This window comes from Tenrec ecaudatus, chromosome 16 (genome assembly GCF_050624435.1).
Source record: "Tenrec ecaudatus isolate mTenEca1 chromosome 16, mTenEca1.hap1, whole genome shotgun sequence".
Classification (NCBI taxonomy): domain Eukaryota; kingdom Metazoa; phylum Chordata; class Mammalia; order Afrosoricida; family Tenrecidae; genus Tenrec; species Tenrec ecaudatus.
The window spans coordinates 81,899,424-81,922,373 of NC_134545.1; the positions used below are offsets into that span (position 1 = coordinate 81,899,424).

Genomic DNA, 22,950 nt, shown 5'->3' on the forward strand with positions numbered 1-22,950 from the left:
ACCCACAGGGGCAGTTCGACTCTGTCCTACAGACTTGCTATGAGTCAGACTGGATTTGACAGCAGTGAGTTTGGCTTTCTTGTAGTTTGGGGGGGAGTCCTTGGGTGGCCCTTGACTACTAGCTAAAGGGTTGGTGTACACACACACCCAGAAGCAACTCAGAAGATAGGATTAACTGTTTGCAAAGGGCCAGAGCCTTGGAAACCCCGTGCAGTAGTTCCACTCTGCACACAGGGGGTCGTCATGAGTTGGAGCTAGGGATGCAGGAGCATCAGGGAACATCACCCACCAAGGGTAGGGTTCCTGGCAAGGACCGCCGGGGCCGAGGGTCTGACCTTCTGCATCTCCTAAGGGAGACCTGTCCCCTTCTCATTCGGATTCAGGGCTCAGCTGAACTTCAGCTCGCCTGCTCTGTCCATTCGGGTCCAAAATGTGTAAGGAGAAAATCGAACCATCTCTTTGAAGACACAACCTTCCAGTTCGTCTTATTCTCTCTCCTCCTTGTAGTTACTGTCGTTATACGGTTATCGCAGGGGCTCATATGTATGTTCTCCGCCCCTAGATGATAGATTCTTTGATGGCGGAGGAGTGACAAGAAGAGGAGAATGTTTTAGGCAGATTAATCAGGCAGCGCACGGCCTGGGGGGTGGCCAGGCCAGAGGAGAGCGTTTCTGGTCAATGCCAGTGAGTTGGGTGGCTGTTACAACAGCAAGGGCTCCAATGATAAGGGGCTGGGTGGAAAGGAGAGGACATGCAAGGACACGTTTTCAAAGGACAATGCTAGCTGCAGGCCTCAGAACAGTGTAGGCATTCACACTTGGGGTCCTGAGCCAAATTACTGGGGGCTAGTCCTGGCTTTCTTTATTGAGGAGGATGATTTTTGTTGTTAGAAGAAACATTTCTTTTTTTTTTTTTAAGGGGATAGCGCGAACGCAGTCCCCCACTACCACAAATTATGCAGTCGAGTTTCCCACATTTGGGGAAATCGCAGGGGTCAGCACACCCGGAGTGCAATGGGTGAGCCTCGCCCTGGGAAAACCGCCTTCGTGATCATGGTATCTCCCCTGCCAGGTAAGTATAGAAGAAACATTTCTAAAGCTGTTTTTTGCCCACTCAAATGGTCATGTGTATAGTGATCCTGGTTACATTAATCGTGTTATCTGTTCATTCATTAATGATGAACTACTCAGGTGGTTTCCACCATTGGGCCCTTGTGAACGGTGCTGCAGTGAACATTGGTGCACACGTGTGTGCTTCTAGGACTGCTTCCTGCTCTCAGGTACAAGGGGAGGGGGCAGGGAGGCGGTGGATCACAACAACACAAATGTACTGCCATCATATCAATTCTGAGTCACAGTGACCCTACGGACAGAGTAAAACGGCCCCTTTAGGTTTCTGAGGCTGTGAGTCTTTGAGAGAGCAGAAAGCCTCTTCTTTCTCCCAAGGAGTGGCTGGTAGATTCAAACTACTGACCTCATGGTTAGCAGCCTAAAGTGTAACAGCTTCATAGGTACAAAAAAATAAAACACCAAACGCACTGTCATTTAGTTGATACCGACTTGTAACGACCCTATCAGACAGGATAGTACGGCACTTGAGGATTTCTGAGACTGTAACTCTTTATGGGAATAGAGCCTCATCTTTCTCCCATGTAGCGGCTGGTGGTTTTGAACTGCTGACCTTGTAGTTAATATCCTAATTCATAACCACCAGGTCACCAGGGCTCCTGCATAGGTACCAGGGACCTTCAAAAAGTTCATGGAAATTTCCATCTTTCAGTGCCATTTCCCACGAACTTTTAAAAGCTGCCTTATACATCCCAAGGAACAGAACTGTGGGTGGCATCTGGTACCTCAGCTTTCTAAGCTCTCTTTCTTCACTGGAGAAGCCCAGTACTAGTGAAAGTTCCTAACTCATCGGGTGGTTGAGATGATGTTTGAAAAATGCTTAGGACTCTTCCTGAAACAAAGCTATGTAGCAATGCCTGCATATTAGCATTCAGTAAATATTTGCAAAGTAAACAATGGGACATTTCAGCAGACACGTGGAGGCTACAGGAGTGAGGTGCTTGAGGTATCAATGAATCAATCATGATGTCTCCAAACTCACTGCCATCAAGTCGATTCTGACTCACCGTGATCCTATAGGACAGGGAAGAACTGAGCCTATAAACTCTTCACGAGAGCAGAACTCCTCATCTCTCCCCCACGGAGCCGCTGGTGGGTTCAAACTGCTGACCTTGAGGTTAGCAGCCCAGTTCTTAATCCACTATGCCCCTGGGGCTCCTTTCATGATGTCTAGAAATTCAAATAAGATGGGAAAGGAGGACCAGGTGCTAAGCAGGAGAAAGTAGGGTCAAAAGAAGGATTTTCTAAAGCGGGAGACACCAGTGCTTATCGGGAAGTAGATAGGAGGATTTGCGAAGGGAGGAGTTGGAGAGAAGCTATAAAATAGAACAAGGCTCCTGGGAAGGGATCCAGTGCTGCGTCTGTGTGGGACTAAAGCACAGGATTCCGGGGGATTGTAGGGATGGCCAGCCCAGCTATCGGTCTCCTTTGTCACCCACTGTCCTGTCGCATCGAGCCCGCGACCTGACACATTGGCTGCTGAAACCGCCCTGTGCAGCCTTTCATGGTGTAGCTGGCTGGGTGTGTTCCTGTTGGTTTTGTGCCATTGAATCCCTCTTCTCGGGAGCTTACTTGACTAGAAAGAAAACTAAAACTGATACCAAGGAGTTGATTAACTGTTCTCCCTTATCAATTTGTTCACTGACTCACAGGAAGTGAAATTCACCACCCCTAACTGCCTTTTGGGCCGTTTGTTTGACTTACTGACTTGGGTGGCTGAGCAGAACCCCAAGCTGGTTATCATCGACCTTTGCCCTACCTTTGGCCTGCTCCTTTATTACACTCTAAATTCGAGGCCAGGAGTCCCTGCGTGGCGGATATGGTTAAAGCACTTGGGTGCTGATTGAAAGGCTGGAAGTTTGAGGCTACCCAGAGTTGCCTTGGAAGAAAGGCCTGCGTGATCTGCTTCAGAAAAATCAGCCATTGGTTTGGAAACCCAACGGAACACAGTTCTACTCTGACCCGCCCGGGTCGCCGTGAGTCAGAGCTGACTGCACAGCGGCTGGTGGATGAGATCCCGCAGCTTACTGCTGGTGGGGATGGAAGTGTAGGTTTTCACCAACATCTTCCCCAGACACGGGGATCAGAATCCTCTCCCACCAGTTGTGCCCTGAGCACTAACTACTTTCCTTCTGCTGGACTCAGCAGGGGAAAACCCACGATGCGGATGTTGAAAATGCTTCTCAATGGTGCCGATAAAGGGAAGTTGAGTAACTTCAGGGTTCAAAACAGACAATGAAAGTCATTACGCAAGATCTGATTCCACATAGCCTGGGCTGTGTGTGTGTGTGTGTAAATACACTTACATACAGCCCACCAACCCCTCCAGCTCCCCCTTCAACATCCCTTGGCTTCTCTATTATATTGTCTTTCGCTCTGCCCTTTCTGTTAAAAACTCCTCCCACAGAGAGAGATATTGGGATGAGCTGGTCTTTGTGGCGTGCTCAGAACAGAGCCTGGCTCACGGTCAGGACGGTGTTCTGACTTCTCAGTGATGACATCTTCCAGGCTCCATCACTCCTGAGCTTGACCCAACCAATCTGCAGCTTCAGCCCTACCTAAGTCCCTGTCACTTTCCACAGGAAGCCTCTTACCTCCCACCACCCATCACTGCCTCAAATACACACCCACAGACCAGCGTCTCTTCACCTCTCTGATTCTAGGCCTCTGGGCTGGAGCCTCACCGAATGCTATCAGAGAAACCTAGACCTCAGCCCCTTCAGCAGATGGTCTAGCTTCAACTCTTCCCCTGTCCATACCCCTAGCCCTGTGCCCATCCATGTCACAGGGTGTGTGGTACAACTGGAAGTCATTCTTGCGCTGAGTGGTAGGAACAGGCTATTTTAGAATACCATACCTCCTTGAAACAGAGATGTGACTGTCCGAGGCCACGGGGTGAGACCAGGCTCTCTCCTGCCTTTTCTAAGGGCTGAATTAGTAGCAAGAAGTGGAGTGCAAGGAAGGGAATGTGGGTAGACTCAGGAAGGAGCTTGGCTTTACCATCTGTAACTCCTTTTTTTTTTAGGGAGCCCTTGGTGGCATAGTGGTTACACATTGGGCTGCTAACCGCAAGGTCAGCAGTTCAAAACCACCACTGCTCCGATGGAAGAAAGATGAGGCTTGCTACTTTCATTAAGATAAAAAACTGGAGCGGGGGAAATGAGCTGATACCAAGGGCTCAAGCAGAAAGAAAATGTTTTGAAAATGCTGATGGCAACCTATGTACACATGTGCTTGACACAATGGATGTATCTATGGATTGTGGTGAGCTGTAAGAGCCCCCAATAAAATGATTAAGAAAAAAAAAAAGACTCAAAAACCCAAAGGGCCTATGGAAGGGTGTCCGGGAGGAGACGAGCCAGTCAGGGTGCAGTGTAGCAACCATGAAACATACGACTTCCCTCTGGTTCCCAAATGCTTCCTCCCAGCTCCCCGCCCCCACTATCATGATCACAATTCTACCTTACAAATCTGGCTAGACCAGAGGATGTACACTGGTACAGATAGGAACTGGAAGCATAGGGAATTCAGAGCAGATACCGGGAGGGTGGGGTGGAAAGGGGGAACCGATTACAAGGATCTACATATAACCTCCTCCCTGGGGGACGGACAACAGAAAAGTGGGTGAAGGAAGATGTTGGACAGTATAAGATATGATGAAATAATAATTTATAAATTTTCAAGAGTTCATGATGGAGAAGGGAGCAGGGAGGGAGGGGGCAAAAATGAGGAGCTCATGCTAAGGGCTTAAGTGGAGAGCAAATGTTTTGAGAATGATGAGGGCAATGAATGTACAAATGTACTTTACACAATTAATGTATGTATAGATTGTGATAAAAGTTGCATGAGCCACTAATAAAATGATTTTTATAAAACCCAAAGGGCCAGTTCTACTCTCACTAGGAGTCAGAATTGAATTCAAAACCACCAACTTCTCCCTGGGAGAAAGATGCTTGCTACTTCCATAGACTGTAAATCAGAATTAAGACAGCAATGAATTTGAATTTGTCATAAAAAAGCAATGTTTTGTAAAAGATGTCAGATTGCCTATCACTCACTGTCATCAAATCAATTCTGACTCTGTAGGACAGAGCCAAACCGTCCCCATGGATTCCTGTAATTTTTTACCTCTTACAGGGGTAGGAAGCCTCATCTTTCTACACCAGAGGGGCTGTTGGTTCTGAACTGCTGACCTTGTAGTCAGCAGCCCAGCTTGTCACCATTGTGCAACCAGGGCTCCTTTGCAGGCCCATACTGGGGCTCAAGCAGTCCCCTCCTCCCCAGCTCCTGTACACCTTGCTTTTCTGCCCATCACCTTCTAACTTCATTCCTGACAGCTGTTCTGGCCAGGGCCAGACCTCACAATCCCACCTCATGCCCTCATCGTCGGTTCTCAAAGAGCCAGTCAGGCAGCATCTGCGACCTGTGCCTGGAGTGTCAGCGGCCTTGCCTCACATGAAGGTCTCAGCCACCAAACCTGCCTGTGGGCCTACCAGAGCCTCCCAAACCCTGCGCCCCATCCCATTTTATATGTGGCTCGTGTGCACAAAAACACTTGAGAATGGTGGTGCTACTGTGTTGGGGGTCGATGGGAGATAAGTCTCTGAAACAGGTGGCATAGTACCACCAAAAGGCCTGGGTGAGGGAAGCAGGAAACCCTAGGACCACACTGCAGTAGTTCAAATCTCAGCTCCCCCCCTTAAAAGACACCAAGAGCATCTGATTCCTGGGCCTCACTGTTCTCACCTATAAAATGAAGATCATAGTGCCTACCTCATAGCGTACAGAACCATGAGACAATGTGGCGATGTAACAAAACACCCGGAAGGGACATTCCTAGCTCACTGACATAAACAGTAATGCCACTACCCTGAGGGACACGAACTGAGACACCTCTTGGAAGGTGTGTGAAAGTGGCCTTCAGGAAGTCCGGAGGTTGGAGACAGCTGTGCATATGGTAGGAAGGGTAGCTGAAGCATTCCGGAGGGGCACATTAACGAGACAGATACAAACCCTGGAGGAGGAAGGGGCAGTTAAGTTTGGTGCCCTAGACACCTTAAGTTCCCGTTTAACTCACCCCACGAAATCTTGTTTTATAAAAAAGGTTTGAGATGCGGTGCAGTGACTTGCCCTCTGTGACGTAGCTGGTGGCTAGTAGGGCCGTGTCCCCTGCAGTCAGCAAGCACTAGTCTTCCCTCTGCTGTCCCAGTGTGGAAGGGGGCTGGCCCAGAGGGTAGGCAGATGGAAAGAGGGGCTGACCAAGGGAAGCAGGTCCCCCATAGGGAGACGTATTAGCAGAGCTGGGTAGGTGGGGCCAAGCAGTAGGTTTTAGGTCTGGGGAGACCAGGAGGAAGATGAGGGGGATGTCCTTTGGTAATCTAAGTCCTGCCTGCTCAGAGTCCCATGTGACTCCCCGAGAAACACCCTGCGGTCCTTTCTCGAGGCTGCGCTCTGTCTGGGTCAGTTTAGGAGAAGAGAACTCTGCGCCCTCCCCATTCTTCACAGGAAAATTCAGACCAAAAAACTCCCTGTCCTCTACCTCCCTCCAGACAGTCACTTGAGCCCAGAAAGCATTTCTGGAACATGTTATTTTTTCCATGAAGGAAGTAGTAGTTCATCTAGCAGATTTTTCCCCTTTTTTTTTTTTTAGACTTGTGGCCCAACCAACCCAGAAAGCCCCAAGCAGAGTTGGCTGCTCCAACTCTTTGCCCAGGTCCCCACTCCTTCCCCCTTCAGTCTCCCAAAGTATATGGACTCTTCTATGTGAACCATGTTCCAAAACACAAAACCAATGTATTCTGCAGACATTTTAATTAAGACATCCTATAAATCAGGACCACCACGGGGTCAGACACTCCGCTGCGAAGTGCACATCAACAGCTTCATCAGGAGGATGAACAGGCCATTGAATCTTGTTTTTAAAAACAGGTTTAGCAACCTTAAAGGTGGGTGGGAAGGGGACACCTTTCTACGGTGCCATCAAGTTTCAAGATGGTCAAGTCACTGGGTTCTCCTCTCGGAGAGTCACATTTTTTTTTTTTTGTTAAAAAAAGGTCTCAGTCAGAAAGAAGAGCTGGCAGGGCACAAGGGAACCGTGCCCAGTGAGGAAGTGCAGACGCTGAGGCCCCTGGCACCAAGAGGGGCCAGAACACGGCAGAAGAAATGTGCAGGTCCTCTCACCCAACCTGGGAAGACTTGGGAAAGAAATGGACAAGAAAAGAGGGCAGGGAGGACGGACAGAAGAGCAACTCCAAAGATTGTTTATCACGGTTTCTGAGAAAGCTCTGGCATGGCCAAGAATGGCCTCCCAGGAGGAGGAGTTCTGGAAGGAAGAAAGCTCTGGAAAATGAACTCTCCCCACACCTGTCATCCTTCTCTCACGCCGCCCTGTGTCCTCGTGAGACTCCAAGCGGTGGCAAAACAGCCAGGGCTCCTGGTGGAGCTGGAGACTGAGAAGAACCAGGGCTGGTGAGTGGCCTCTCTCAGGTATTGAACTTGCAGCAGACTGTGACCTTGACCCGCAAGTGGCAAGGTCAATTCTTTTCAAAAGTCCACATTCAATGCAAACTGTCTCCACCTTCTGAAGTCTCCAGGTCTGTCCCTCCCAGGCCCGCACTGGAGTTTCCCTGCCTATCCGTCACCACGAGGCAAGGGAAAATGGGGTGATACCAACACACCCACCACCAAGCCTTCACCTTCTCCCTCCCTATGCAGCGCAGTGTCTTTGTAGGGCAATTACAGCACCATGTTCAGGATGCTCCTCCACCAAACAACAGAGAGAAAATGTATGCATGCGTGTCATGAGTTTTCAAGTATTGTTATCTAGCCCTCACGCTCACCGCCCCTCTGAGCCCCATCTGTAAAACAATCCAAGAACGTGATGTCCCCAAGGGCTAAGGGTCAAGGTCTGAGAAGATGCCGGTAGCTGCCATAGATCTCCCAGTTTATCCCAGGATGGCCGGGGCGCACCCGGGCCGGTGAATTTCTCCAGTCTCAAAGGACTGGTAACTTCTTGGCTTGAAGTTCGGTCTCTCCCCACCGCACCTCCCCACAACCTGGGCAGTCTCTCCCAGAGTAGCACCCAAGGCTTCGGATCAGGACGGGCGGCGGGGTGAGGGCGCCGTCTGGTAAGCGCGGCAGGCCTCGCATTCCTTCTCTGGGGAGGCCCTGGTCAATGCAGGGTGCCCGAGGGCTGCAGCGCGACGGGATCCGGTCCGCTGAGGCCACCCCCAGATCCAGGGGCGCCCCCAGGGCCTGTGGCTGCAACAGCAGCGACGGCTCTCTGGAGTCTCCGCACGGCCTCTTTGATGAGGTTCCCCGAGAGCACCAGCTGCTGTAGAAGCCGGTCATCGTTGGAGTCCTCGTCGCCTGCATGTGTCCCGGCCTGGGGCCAACGCCGCTGCTGCAGGCGGCGGGAGGCGGCGGCTCCTCGGAACCATCCTCGGCGGCACGGCCCGGGCAGCGCGCTGGAGCCGGCGGCCAGCTCGGCCACGCAGTAGGGCGCAGCCCGGCCCCGCACTCGGCCACGCTCCCCCAGGGTGCAGCGCAGGGCTCCCGGGCCCGCGGTCTCGGCGGACCCGGGCGCGGGGGACAAAAGCAGCGGCAGGGCCGGGGGCCGGGCCTTGTCGCCGGCCACCACCGCCGGGGGCCGCGGGGGCTGCGGCGGAGGCCCCGGGGGCGCGCCCCGGGGGGCCGGGGGGTCCTGCGCCGCGTCCAGCTGCAGCGTCTCGCCGATCTGGGCCACCAGCCGGTCCACCTCGCCCGACCCGCCGAGAGTCAGCGACTGCTCCAGCAGGAGGAAGCTCTCCTCCTCCTCCTCCTCTGCTTCCTCGCCGGCTTCCTCTTCCTCTTCCCTCCGGCAAGGCATGGCCCTCGGCCCGGGCACCCGGGGCTCTGCTGGCGTCGCGGGCGAGGAGTCGGCTTCCCTCTCGGCTCGGCGGGAGGCCGGTGCGATCCTGAGGCCGAAGCCGGGGCCCGGAGGACGCGGAAGCTGGAGCCCGCCCGGGACCCGCCGTTCGCCGCCGCCGCCGCGGGAGCCGGACGCCTACCGGCTGGGGTTGATTTGTAAACAATGGGTGACGCAGCGCCGGACGGCACCACCGCGCGGGGCGGGGAGGGGCGTGCGCGGCGGCGTCCCGGCGCGGGGCGACCGGCGGGGCTCCGGGTGGCGGGCTGGGCCTCTTGGCCTCTGACCTCAGAGCCTGCCCAGGAGGGAGGGGCTTCCGGGCGTGCGGGCGCGTCGGCACGCCCCCACCGGACGGGCCGCGGGAGGACGCGGCCCCTCGGAGGCGGTCCGACTTGGTTTCTCCCACTCGCGGACACGCCCACGCCGCCCGCCCCGCCCCCTGTCCTCGGACGCTTCCTCTCGGCCCACGTGTCCGCCCGCTCGGCCCCGCGGCCCGCGCCCCGCTGCGCCCCGGCCTGCACCCCGGCCGAGGGGGCGCCGGAGAGGCAGGCCCGTGGGCGGGTCCGCTGTCGGAGAAGCGGGGCCGGGAAGAGGCGAGGGCTTTACACGTAGAGCACCTCGATCCCAGGTAGGGGCCCCCGAGCCTGCCGCACCCCCCAATCCTCAAGCCGCCGGGGACCTCGCGAGGAAAGGACTTCGGAAATCTCCGCCCGGCCCAGAACGAGTAGACTTTGTACTTTTAAAGAAAACCAAAAAAGGGGTCCCGCGGAAATACAGGGCGGTGGGAAAATCGCAAGCTCCCAAGACTCAGCCGCGGTTCATTATTTTGGAAATAGACCTCCGTGCCAGCTTTCTGTAGGAAAGGGCCTTCGACAGACACGCTTCCGTTTCTGTACGTCGCCCGTCCGCGTTGCATCAGCAACGTTGCTCGTGTTGGTGCATGCTCTTTGAAAGCATTTAACGACTGCCTCCGTTTCCATTAAGTGTCTGCACCATGAATTATTAAACAGCTCCTTGAGCCTTGCCGTTTGCCTGATTCACCATTGTAAACAAATGTGTAACTGGAGTATTTTTGTCCGTAAGCCTTTTAGCAGATGATTCTTTGCCTGAGACCGTTTCCCCGGGGGTGGAGTTGTGGGTCAAACGATAACGAATATTTTAAGGTTTCTGAAACAACGTGCGAAATTCTTTCCCCAAAGAATTGAGTAAATGTACCCCTCCGTCCTCACTGCGTGGGCATGTAAGCGTGATTCATTGTGCTTTGAATAGTATCTGGGTTTGATCATTGAAACGTGGTTGGTTGTTTTGCTCTAGTGGAAGTTGATATCTCGGTTTTCATATATTTGATTGGAATAGTTTCGTCATGTCACTTTTTGTGTGTGAGTTGTCTGAGCCTCACCTTTGCTCACTTGGCTACCAGGGTTTTTCCTGAGTTTTCTACATACCAGAGGTTATTCTGCTTCTTTCATATTTTAAAATACATTTCATTCCATTTCTTTCACATTTTGCTGCAGATATTCCTTGGATTTTTTGTTTGTCCTACGTAATTCCCCCCCACCCCCCAGTGAAAGAAATCTTAATGTAATCACATCTAAAAACCTCCTGCCTTTGAGACTTCTCACTGGCTGCTAAATTTAGAATTACCTTGCCTCCAGTCAGTTGTAAAATTTTCTGTTCTATTTATCTAATACCTTGACTCTTTCCAATCCACCTGAGGTTAATTTTGGCCTTTGGTGCAGGGAAGCAATATGAAGATACGAGATGGCTTGGTCATGGTGGGTTGTTTTTGTTTGCTTGTTTTTCTTTTTTTCCCTCCAGAGAGCTTGCCAGGCTGGGCTGTGTTTCATCAGGATAAGGGTGTGGGGGCAGTTTAAACACCAACTCTGCCCTAGTGAGTTCCCGGTTGCCAGGTTGCCAGTTCAGGTGACGGTTGAAGACTGGGTGGGGCTGGGAATAAATATTTTGATCAGGCCGGTGGCGTGTGGAGTGAAAGAACCCTAAACAGGCTGTACAAAGACCTAGATTCAAGCCTCCTTCCTGCCACAACCTGGGGGTGTGGCTCCTGGTAAATCAGTTTACAAGGGTTTTCACTTGTAAAATGGAAAAAAATAATCCCTGCCCTGCCTTCCTCAGAGGATTGTTTTCAGGATCAAATGAGCTAATGGGAACGGGCTTTGTCAGGCATTACACAAATGTAATGTGGGATTAGGGCCAATGGTTTACTCTCGGAGGGCTGGCTCACTTCCAGCTGTTTCCCCACGGAAACAGCTAATAGATGGAGGGTAAGGCTCCCCTTTGCAGCCCACTTTAGGAAACGTGTCCTGAAGGCATCGTTTCAAGGCCACGGCCTGGTCTCTGGAATTCTTGCCCGGGTCTCCTGACCTGCGGTGGACAGCCTTCCTGACGTCTGCCCAGCCCAGAGACTCCCCAGGCCCAAGGTGTGTCAGCACACTAGTTCTGCAGGTCTGGGTGACGATTCTTGTTCTCCACGCATACTTGGCGTTCTCACCCTATTTTTCTTTTAATTGTTTTATTAGGGGCTCATACAACTCTTATCACAATCCTTACATACAGTAACTGTGTAAAGCACAGCTGTGCACTATTGCCCTCATCATTCTTAAAACATCAGCTCTCCGCCTGGCATCAGCTCCTCAGTTTTTTCCCCTCCCTCAGTCACCCCACTTTTCTGAGGAGGGTAGGAACCCGGTCCCCGAGAGAGGGATTCTCATTTTTATTCTGATGGTACTTCCTGGAGAATTTCAAGGGGGATGGAAATTAGGGGAGGGCTTATGGATTCTAGAAGAGTTTGAATGGTAATTTTCCCTCCCTCTCTGTAAGGCACTGCCTGCCAGTTAGGAAAGCCGTTTTATGCGCCGTTGACTTTCCACGTTCAGGGGGCCGGTGCAGCTGTTGTCCTTGACCCAGCACCCTGAACTGGGTCTTTGTGCCCTGGCCCCGGTGTTGTTGGTGCTGTTGGAAATGGGACTTGAGGTGGTAATTGTAATTTAGTGTTTTTAATCTTGCCTTTGTAATGTTTTTATGTGAAGATGTGATGTAACCAAGCTGGGACATCTTGCATGTCACACGCCCCATGATAGGAATGGATTCATTAGCAGAGAACGACCTCTGACCTCTGTTTTCCCGGGGGCTGTGGGGGGACACTTGTCTGGAGAGCTCTGGGAGGGAAGTGCCCGTGGTGCCAGGCCAGTGGGAGGCGGAGAAATGTCCTGGATTAGGATTCAAGATTCAAGATGCTGGAGAGGCTGGCGTGCAATTAAAAGTAATGAGAGGGTATCAGAAATGGAGGCAATGAGGGCTGTGTGCCTGCCGCTGGCTGCCTGCCGCAAGGAGACGTTCAGGGAAGCGGATTCAGAACCACTCCTGGAAGAAGACAGAATTCAGGGGTTTCGTTTCTTTTTTGCCATTCGCCTGAAAATTCACTCCAGGGGTCTCCCTTCCACTCACTCGAACCTTGCTCCCAAGGTGCCTGTGCTTAGAGACACGATAAGCACTTAGCTATCGACTGAATGGTGAGTGGTTTGAATCCACCCATCAGGGCCTCAGAAGCAAGCCCTGGCGCCCCACTTCTGAAGGTCTGTAGCCGCTGAGAACCCGAAGGAACACAGTTCTGGGGATACATTGGGATCAACCCAACTCCACCTGCAAGAGTTGGTTAGTTACACTTAGGGTAAGGTGACCAGATTTTAACATTGGTAAAGAGGGACACCAGCGGGACACCATTGATAAAGCTCATATCCTGGCGAAATAGCCACGTGGCAGCTGAAAACCATATACCCTAGCTTGTACATTCTTCCCAAAAATCAGGCCTTTTTATAACACCGCAGGACTCGGGAAAAATTCTTAAAAATCGGGACGTTCTGGTCACCTTAACTTCCAGAGACCAAAGCTATGATGAAGTAAGTGGGTTGGGTGTCTTCATCCTTCCATGCCTCGGTTTCTCATCTGACCAGTGGGGAGATGGGCCTTTCTTTATTCCTTTGTTGAATTAGGTGGGGTGGGGAACAGATGTAAGCTTACTGATAGCAGACTCCACAGAGGGTAAATGTGCTTCTGCTTAGGTAGCTGGTATTTCATGGGTGTTTTTTCTTTGTAACTGTCATTGCTTGGCTGCTAGGAGATAATTGAGTCTTCAGCGATCCGAGTCTTCAGCGCGCTCCGAATGCAGCCTCCGATCGGTTTCAATTTTGAAGGCACAAGGAAAACAACACACCGAACATGTCAGATGGCCTAACTGCCTGGCTCCTGCTACATGGTTTTTCTGGCGTGGGCTGTTGCCTTCAGCACAGAAGTGAATGCTTCTCCAGTCAGGCAGCAGGGAGACCGTGGCCATGGCCGTGGCCATCGCTGGATGAAGGTCTCGCAGTCCTTCCCATTCCTAACAGAACCTTGCCCTCCTGGGAACCTGCCTCCCTCCTTTGTGATAAAGATAAAGGTGGTGGAACCTGAGACACTCTAAAGGGAGGGGGACTTTGTTTTTGTTTGCTTGCTGAAGGACAGGAAGTTCCCATCCCAGTGGGAATGGTCCTTAGGGCTGCTATGCCCAAGGCCAGCCATTCGAATCTACAACCCCCCACCCCGGGGCTTTCTGCTCCCCTAAGCAGTTAGAACCAGGTCTTTCTCCCAGGGAGCCCCTGGGCGGGGTTACCTTGCAGACCGCCCAGCTGACAGCTCAGTGCTTAACTGCTGCACCACTAGGGCTTCTGCACACTGAGATTAATACTTGTTCTAGATAAAAGTATCGGGTCAGCTCATAAGCCCGTGGTTTCCAGGGAGTGGGGTGGGGGGGTGGGGGGACTGACTCCAAAGTTGGAGAGCACACAGGAATCTGGGGGAGGTGGAACTGCTTTGGATCCAGGTTATGATGATAGTTGTACAAGTGTCTACCTGTTTTAACACACTCGTAACCCCTCACTCAGACAACACAGACCAGACTATAAACACGGCGTCTTTATTATGGCGGTGATTGCATGGGTGTGTACATTTGTCAAGACTCAGCTCACAATTAAAGTGAGGGAATTTAATTCTATAGCTCAATAAAGCGGCTTTAAACGTGCCATGGAAGAGGAAGGACCACGGCAGTGTGTACATCATGGATCCTCTAGATCCAATCACGGGGGAAGGCGTAAGAAGTGAGCCCTGGGCCGTCAGCTGCCTGCCCCAACCATACCTCTTCCTCCTCGGGGAGGGCCCTGGGAGGGGACTCATGGCCTGGGGCACAACTTGAGAGGGCTGGGGCACCATTCCTTCAGTCACTTAACACTGTGGCAAGTGCCTAGACCACCAGGTTCCGGGGCCACAGCAGCCCACCGTGGAAATGGACCTCACCTCGGTGGTGAGGTATCCACAAAGACCCAATCACCAGAGCCCAGGAGCATGATCATTTACATCAGTGGTTCTCAACCTGGGGGTCCCAACCCCTTTGGGGGGTTGAATGACATTTTCACAGGGGTCACCTAAGACCATATTTCAGATGGTCTTAGGAACCGAGACATAGCTCCTCTGTCCGTCTCCTGGGGGGTCACCCCAACATGAGGAACTGTATTAAAGGGTCTTGGCATTAGGAAGGTTGAGAACCACTGATTTACATGGTTGAAGGACTTGTGCTGCTGGGATTAAATGCAGAGTTTAGATGGGAGGTTCTGGATCATCTGAGTGGACCCAGTGTAATCACAAGAGGAAGACAGGAGGGCCCGTGCCAGAGAAGGACGGACGTCGGATGACAGGCACTGGAGTGATTGCTGACCTTGAAGATGGAGGAAGGGACCGTGGGCCAAGGAATGTGAGCAGCCTGCTGATCCGAACGCACTGCCATCGAGTCAGTGAGGCAGGGTAGAACTGCCCCTGTGGGTTTCCCAGACCCGTAACCGTTTTCTTTTGGGAGTAGAAAGCCCGGTCTGTCTCCTGTGGAGTCGAGCGTGGTTTCAGACTGCTGACCCATGGTTAGCAGCCCAACACATAACCACGGCGCCTCCAGGGCAGCCTCTAGAGTAAGAAACCACCCTGGCTGCCATGGGTCCAGGCCAACCCCTGGCAAGCCTGTAGAACCGTCGGACTGCCCCTGTGAGACTGCAGCTCTTTTTGTAAACCTTTTATTAGTTACTCTCACAGAAGTTATTGCAAGCCATAGTTCCCTTAGAGCAAGCATAATTATACAATGGCTTCCCTCATCATGTTCAGTACACTTTCTGCTCTTGAACTCCTTGATATCAGCTCCCTCTGTCCCCTCCGTTCCCCACTGAACCCTCAGCATTTTATATATTAATATGATTATTGTTTTTGCCTTCACTTACACCATCCCATTTGTCCATTCTCAAGTCCTGATGTTCGCTCCCTCCGAGTGGGTTCTACAGTGATCATAGCTCTTTGTCCCCAGACTGTAGCTCATGATGGGAGTGGAAAGCCCCACCTTTCTTCCGATCAATGGTAAAACCCATCAGTGCCGGCTGCACACCTCTGGATGCTTTGCAGCCTGTCAAGTCCTCTGGGGCCGTTCCCCAGAGGGAGTGTCTCCCAGAGTAGGGATTGGACTCCCCAGTTTTGTTTTTGGTGTTTGTTGAGTTGGTGTCAATGTTCATCAACCCTTCATACGACAGAACAGGACAGAGTCAGATCCTGCTGCTGCCTCTGTCTCAACCCATCTGGCTGAGGACCTTTTTTCTTCTAAGTCTTGAACACTTTTATTGGCGTATAATTCACACGTCATACAATAGTTCAGTCACGTCATCACAATTTTAGAACATCTTCGTTCTTTTTTTTAAAGATCTATTTTGGGGGGCTCTTAGAACTCTTATTACAATCATACATCGATTGATGAGCCATAGTAGTACAGATATTGCCATTGTTCCTTTCTAGACATTTACTTTCTATTGTGCCCTTGGGATCAGCTGCCCCCACCCCACTTTCTTGGTCCCTCGATAGATTATAGATTGTTATGATTTTCATATCTCACACCGACCACTGTCTCCCCGTCTGGTTTCTGTTGTTCTTCCTCCTCTTTCTTTCTTTTTTTTGGCTGACCTTCACATATCCAAAGTACATGAGACCAAGTCTCACCATCCTCGCTTCCAAAGAGCATCCTGGCCGTGCTTCTCCCAAGACAGATTTGCTTGTTCGTTTGGCCGCTCGGGAGCCTTCACAAACTCGTCATTCAAATGCACCGGTTGTTCTTACTGTCTTCCCACTCATCTTCCCCAAGCACAGGAGGCGGTTTAAAATGTCGTGCACGACCTGGGTAGACCCGCTTGGGTCCTCAGTGTGACATCTTTGCTGTTTAACACTTTGAAGAAGTCTTTGGCAGTAGATTCTCCCAAGGTGTTATGTTTACCCGCTGCCGCCAGGCAACTCCAAGTCAGAGCAACTATAGGACAGTGAAGAATTGCACCTTTGGGTGTGCGGGGAACCTTGGTCCTACGTCTGCATAGGAGCAGAGAGCCTCATCTCCCTGGTGGATCCAAACTGCTGGCTTTGCCAGCATCCCAACACACCCACTGTGCCACCTGGGCTCTTTCGGGTGCCTTCAATGGGGTCATAGGAAGCCTGGGTACAAGTTATGTACCGCAGCTACAGCAAGACTACCACCAGTCGACACTCAGGTGACTAGAAGTCGTCATTCAGGGACCCGGCTCTAAGGGGACAGCTTTCTGTCTCACCTTGGAGGGAAGCCTCTTGTCTCTTGTCAACATCTGTGGGCCCAGTGTTTCTTGGGGAATCTCCATGTGTCTTGGCACAGGTTCTCAGCCCAGAGACCCTGGATCCAAAGGACACTTTCTGCACCTGGTTCTTCCTCGATGGTAGTCTCCACCCCCATGTCAGCCACACCCCCATGTCGGCCACACCCCCCACGGAAACCCTTCACATCCTGTCAGGGCTGTGACTGGAGTAATCAATCCCCTGATCGCCCATTGGTTTGGTCACGTCAGATCACATTTTGGGGGGGTGATGGCATCATTGAGAACAACTAAATTACATCATTCTATAACTCCCAAACCACTAAGAATCATGATCCAGACAAATTGAGACATTTGAGCAGGGGGGGGCGGACTGGACAATTCAAGCTATGATAGGTCCCTAGTGTGGTTACACCACAAAGAGCCAACTCACACTGTTCATGATGAGTTGAAGGCGCCCTGGTGGGGTAGTGTGCTGTGCTGGGCTGCTCACCTCTGCTCTGCGGGAGGAGGAGGCTCTCTGCCCTCCTGAAGATTCAGAGTCCTAGAAATGCATCTCCTCTGCACTCCCTGGCAGTGGGTTTGCTTGGCTTACAATGAGTTAGGAAAGGTTTTCTGTATACAGTGACCCAAGCTGACACTGGTGTGGCCAAGAGTGGACACAAGTCCATTTCCACTTCCCCGAGAGCACAGCTAGAATCTGTGTCCCAGCATCCCTTGCAGTAAAAATTTTCCCAAGTGATTGGGTTCTAAGCCAGAGAAATAGGAGGTGAAATCATGTGTGCTGATCCATAAATAGGCTCCCTGGAGGGGGCCCTGGAGGCATGGTGGTTGGGCTGCTAGCCACAAGATCGGCTGTTTGAAACCAACTGGTGCACCTTCCTCGGGGAAAAGATGGGGCTTTCTGCTCGTGTAACGGCCTCAGAGACCAATGGGGGCAGTTCTACTCTGCCCTACAGGTTGCTGTGAGTTGGCACTGACGCAATGGCAGTGAGTTTGCGTATGGTGTACCGGTTACTATAGTTACTCGCTGGGCAGCTGGCCACCAGGTCAGCCATTCAAGTCTCCCAGCTGCTCCGAGGGAGGAAGCTGAGCCTCTCCGCTCCAGGGAAGATTCCCTCACGGGACACCCAGCATGCTAGTCCTGCGACCGCCCTTTAGGGCCACTCCTACAGACCCTGACTCCAGGCCGGAGCTTTCGCTGTGCGTTCCTGGCCCGCCAACGGTTCCGAAGGCCAGGCCTGGGCTTCAGAGGCACCTCTGGGTGGACGCTCACCTTTTTGGTCAGCAGCCCAGCTCCTTCACGCGTTGCACCGCCCAGTCACGGCCTCCTCCTCTCCCTGTGAAGCAGTCAGGGAAACTCTTGGCTGGGTTGTTTTCGTGAAGAAAGGAGACTCAGCGCCTGGCTTCCGTCCGGGCTTCCAGAGCTCAGCCTGGGTTCTGGAGTCCCTCCTCCCTCCTCCACCAGCAGTCTCGCCTCTCCTGTGAGAGCCTCTTGCCAATTGGTTTGGCTTTTATGGTGTACACTTGTGGCTCTACATTCCAATAAGCACTCTGTCTCCTAAAGAGAACCAACCCACACGGCAAGGTTAGAGATCAACATTCAGATGGGCAAACTTCAGGCTGCTTCGTCTGTAGGACCCGGCACGCGGAGCCCTGACGGCACAGTGGTCGGGAACACGAGAAAGCTGTGCACGCCTGTTGCCATCAAGCATTCGTTTGTTGTTGGGGGAGAGCAGGGCAGGAGTTGGGAAGCAATCGATGAGGGGGGCGGAGGGGGGAGCATGAGAAGTGATTGTGATGCTGTATAGGCAACTTTTAAAAATCATTTTATTGGGGGCTCATACAACTCTTATCACAATCCATACATACATCAATGTGTAAAGCACATTTGTACATTCTTTGCCCTCATCTTTCTCAAAGCATTTGCTCTCCACCTAAGGCAACTCTTTTACAAAGTGATTTAACTGTTTAAAAAAAAATGGGGAGGGAGGGGGAAAAAAAGAGGATCAGATGCAAAGGGCTTAAGTGGAGAGCAAATGCTTTGAGAATGATTGGGGCAGGGAAAGTGCAGATGTGCTTTATACAATTGATGTATGTATATGTATGGATTGTGATAAGAGTTGTATGAGCCCCTAATAAAATGTAAAAAAAAAAACAAAAAACAAACAAGTTGGCGTTGGGTGCCCCGCCACGGCGTGCTGCGGACTCACGTGCCCCGTGTACCACAGGACCAAACACTGCCCTGTGCTGCTGCTGCTGCGTCCCAGCTCACAGTTGCAGCCAGTGTCCACCTCACGCAGGACTGTCCGCCTTTTCCCGACGCGGCGCTGTACCAAGCACCATGGCCGGGATGTGGTCCAAAATACGAGATGATGTCTTGCCGTCCCTGCTGTACTCTGGCACTCTCGCTGTGCTTCTCGCAACACAGATGGGCACATCCTCGCCCACACCAGTGTAGACGACAGCTCTGAAAATGCTACGGGGCCCGCTGAGCTCTGTGGGGTTGGTATGAGTTAGGATCGACTCAACAGCCAGCAGTTTGATTGGGGGTGGCGGTGGCTTGGCGTGTGCTGCTGTGCGTTGTATTTAACCAAGACTCCACATTCACTGCCATCGAGTCAATGCTGACGCCTCTTGACCCTGGGGGACAGGGTAGTACTGCCCTTCGGGGTGTCTGACACCGTAACTCTGCACAGGTGCAGAACGCCTCTTCTTTTTCCCATAGAGCGGCTGGTGGATTTGAGATGCTGACCTTACAGTTAACAGCCCAACCTGTGACCCACTACGCCACCAGGGCTCCGACCACAAACTCGGGAGTTAGCGGGTTCCTGTCTCTGAGATTGTCTCTGAGGAAATGCGGGCATCGAGCCGTCAGCGGCCCGGCAGCCCAGTGGGCGCCTCACCTGGGACTCACTTGGTTGCAACCCTGGGTCTTGAGAAGCCCTGTGCCCAGGGAAGAGGGAACTTTGGGCTGCCCTAACTCTGGCTCTCAGCCAGGGGACATTTGGAAATTAATCATTGTAACCATGATGGTTTTTTACGGCTTTTGCTACTGCCAATACTTTCCAGGTTCCCTTACCATGGCAATATCCCGGAGAAAGAATTCCTTCCCTGTTATGCCCGCCGAGTGACCTGCGTGCCCAGGAGGCTGAATTGAATACCCAGGATGACAGTTACTTACGTTTTCCTTTTTTTAATTGTGCTAAACGACACCTAACAGAATTCAACCACTGGGACGCTTTGCAAGTGTGAAGTTCAGTGCACTCAATATGAGCAGTCTTGTGTAGCCGCCATCACCGCTATTTCTACAACGTTTTCATCATCCCAAACAGAAACTCTGTACCCGTGAAGCAATAACCTCCCACTTCCCTGCCCCCAGCTCCTGCTGAACCGCCCGGCCTTTCTCTACGATGATCTGCCCTCTCCAGAGGTTTCTTGTCCGAGTTCACGCAGTTTTGGTCCTTGTGTGGCTGACGCCTTGCACTTAGTCTGCAGTCTCCCGCGTGTGCCACAGCCTGTCGAGCTCCATTTGTTCCCACGGTGGCCCAGAACCCCACTGTGTGTGCACACCCCATTTGGCTTAGCCATTCGTCCCCTGATGGTCACGTGGGTAGTTTGGGCTGTTGTGAATAATGTGTGCGCGTCTGTTTTGAGTCCCTGTTTCCAGTTCTTTGGTGTTACAGGTAGGAATGGACTTGCTGGGCATGTGACACATCTGTGTTTAGATGTAAGGAGCCACCCGCCCTCTCCTCCGCAGCACCTTCATCATTTCACACTCTCACCGGCGGTGGCTGAGGGTCCCACTTTCTCCCCACCCTCCTTCATGCTTGTATTTCTCTGTAAGAAAGCAGTCGTCGTGTCGTGTGACGCCGTTAGCTGCCAAGCATCTACCTGAAGACTCAGGATGCTGTGCATCTTACCAGGTGCTGATTAGCAGTGACTCACATCCCTTCAGAGAAATATCGATTCAAACCTTTTGCCCATTTTTTCCCCTTGTTGAATGAATTGGAGGAGCATTTCATAAATTCTATTAATCCCCTGATCAAGTAACTGATTTGAAAATATTTCCTCCCCAATCTGTGAGTTGTCATTTGCTGCCCTGAGATTGTCATTTGATGTACACGTTTATCATTTTGACGAAGTTCAAATGATTTATTTATTCTTTCGTTGCCTGAGTTGTTGGTGTCAAAGTTGAGGCAAATTGAAGGTCATGAGGATTTTCCCATGTTTTCTCCCAAGATTCCTTTCTTTTGATTGTGCTGAAGTACACTTGTCATAGGCATGTGTTCACGTGTACAATTCAGTGACGTTAATTGGGCCCATCGTGTGCAGCCGTCCCGATGCCTTTCCCCATGTCCTCACCAGTGAGCAAAACAAGTAAGTGTCCAAGGCTGTCAGTCTGTACGGAAGCAGAGCTTCCCCTGTCTCCTGAGACGGATGGGTTTGAACTGCCAACCTGGCTGTTCCTCATCCAATTCCTACATGAGGGCCACCAGGGCAGAGGAGACAAAAGAATCACAGAAACCCAGTGCCCCTTCAGCAATCGTTCCCCCTTTAAGACTTCTATAGTTTTAGTTCTTAATTAATTGGTTTATCACCAGGACCCACTTTTGCTGGCTAGGCCAAGGCTTGCAGGAAGAATCTGAGCTGGCCTGACCCGCCGGGGAGTGCCTTCCCCTAGAGAACACTGGCTGCCTAGGAGGGGACGAAGGCCCAACACCTTAAGGAGTAGCTTGTCTAAGCTGCTGCTGCTGGGTGTTTAGCAAGTTCCTTTAAACCTAGAGGAGCCCTGGCCAATATTGAAATCTGTTCACTGCAAGGTCAGCAGTTTGAAACGCCCCCTGCAGCCACTCCAGGGCTTTCTGCTCTTGTAAAGAGTGACAGTCTTGGAAACCCACGGGGCGGGTTCTACCCTGCCTTTTTGGGTCGCTATGAGTCAGAATTGGCTCAAGGGCAGTGAGTGTGCTGTTTTGGTTATTAACCCCCTGTCCTTAAGGGGGACTTCTTCTCTGAAGAATGCAAAACCGAAAAACCAACCCGCTGTCGTCACTCGATTCCGAAGTGTCATTTACCTATCGGGCGGAGTAGAACATCTTAGCAGGGTTTCTGAGACTAAGTCATTGTGGGAGCAGGCAGCCTCATTGGTCTCCTTCAGAGTGGCTGGTGGATTTGAACTGCTGACTTTGCAGTCAGCAGGCCAGCACTGAAATTGTCTGCTCCACTAAGGCTCCTTCAACGAGAGCACATCACAACTGGAATGGTTCCAAAGCTTGGTGGTTTCCACACGTGGTAAAAGTCCTCTGAAAGGCTTGTAAGTCTGCATGCGTGCCAGTCCTCAGTGGCCACGTGAGGGGCTAGGAGAGGGATGGAGAGAGATGGAGACCAAGAGAATGGACGGAATCAAAGATAGGTAAGAAGAAATGAGTAGCCGCTGGCTGGTGCACATGGTTAAGCACCCCGCTGCTAAACAAAAGGCTGGCAATGCCAACCCACCCAGAGGCGCTTAGGAAGAAAGGCTGGCAATCGGCTTCTGAAAGGTCGCAGTCCTGCCTGGAAACTTGATAGAGGTTCTGCTGAGTCAGCAGACGCAACTGGAAGGGAACGGGTTGCTACTGGTTGGTTGGAACTGAAGGCAAGTTAGAAAGGGAGCCAGGAGAGCCGGAGGGCCAAGTCCACCCCCTCCCTGAAAGGGGAAGAGGACCGAACAAGCACCACCTGCCTGATCCCTGGGGGTGGGGGGCGGGGCAGGAGAGCCAGGCGTGGCACAGCCCCACCCTTGTCCCACCCAGGGCAGAGTGAAGTCAGAGAGGTTGGTTTTCCTTCTCCGGGCAGGGCTTGGGGAACACAGCAACTAGAAGGTGACCCGACACTGGGGTCTCAAGTACCAGCGTTTTGAAATTCACAGGTAAACAAGCCTCTGTGCCAACCCGGGGCCTCCCCAGGCCACCGTTAGGCAGCTCTGGCCAGAACGCCCAGGCCTGGGCGATGCCTCACCTGACCTGCCCACCTTTGCACAAACCACTCATGTGCACAGCCTTTGAATGGGGCAGCCACGATCACGTGCCTGGCACAGGGATCAAAAGCCACCGTGGGTGTGAAAGCGCTTGGCGAGAGAAGAGTCGGGGCTAGCGGGCCTGTAATTATCAAGGTCCCTGCACTGGTGATTCTGATCTGGCACGTGGGGCTCCGGAGGTAACCGACCGACCCACTGCAGGCTGGGTGTGAA

The 22,950-nt window shown here is 52.1% G+C and overlaps 1 protein-coding gene and 1 non-coding gene across 2 annotated transcripts; both read right to left on the reverse strand.

The window, feature by feature from the left end:
- Positions 1-915: 915 nt before the first annotated feature.
- On the reverse strand, positions 916-1,079 carry LOC142429949 (U1 spliceosomal RNA). Its single transcript, XR_012780457.1, has one exon. It is a non-coding gene; the product is annotated as a U1 spliceosomal RNA (small nuclear RNA).
- A 5,856-nt stretch (positions 1,080-6,935) lies between these two features.
- On the reverse strand, positions 6,936-9,282 carry FRAT2 (FRAT regulator of Wnt signaling pathway 2). Its single transcript, XM_075533685.1, has one exon. It carries the CDS (start codon positions 8,992-8,994, stop codon positions 8,299-8,301), a length of 696 nt encoding a protein of 231 aa, XP_075389800.1. The 5' UTR covers positions 8,995-9,282; the 3' UTR covers positions 6,936-8,298.
- Between the last annotated feature and the right edge of the window lie 13,668 nt (positions 9,283-22,950).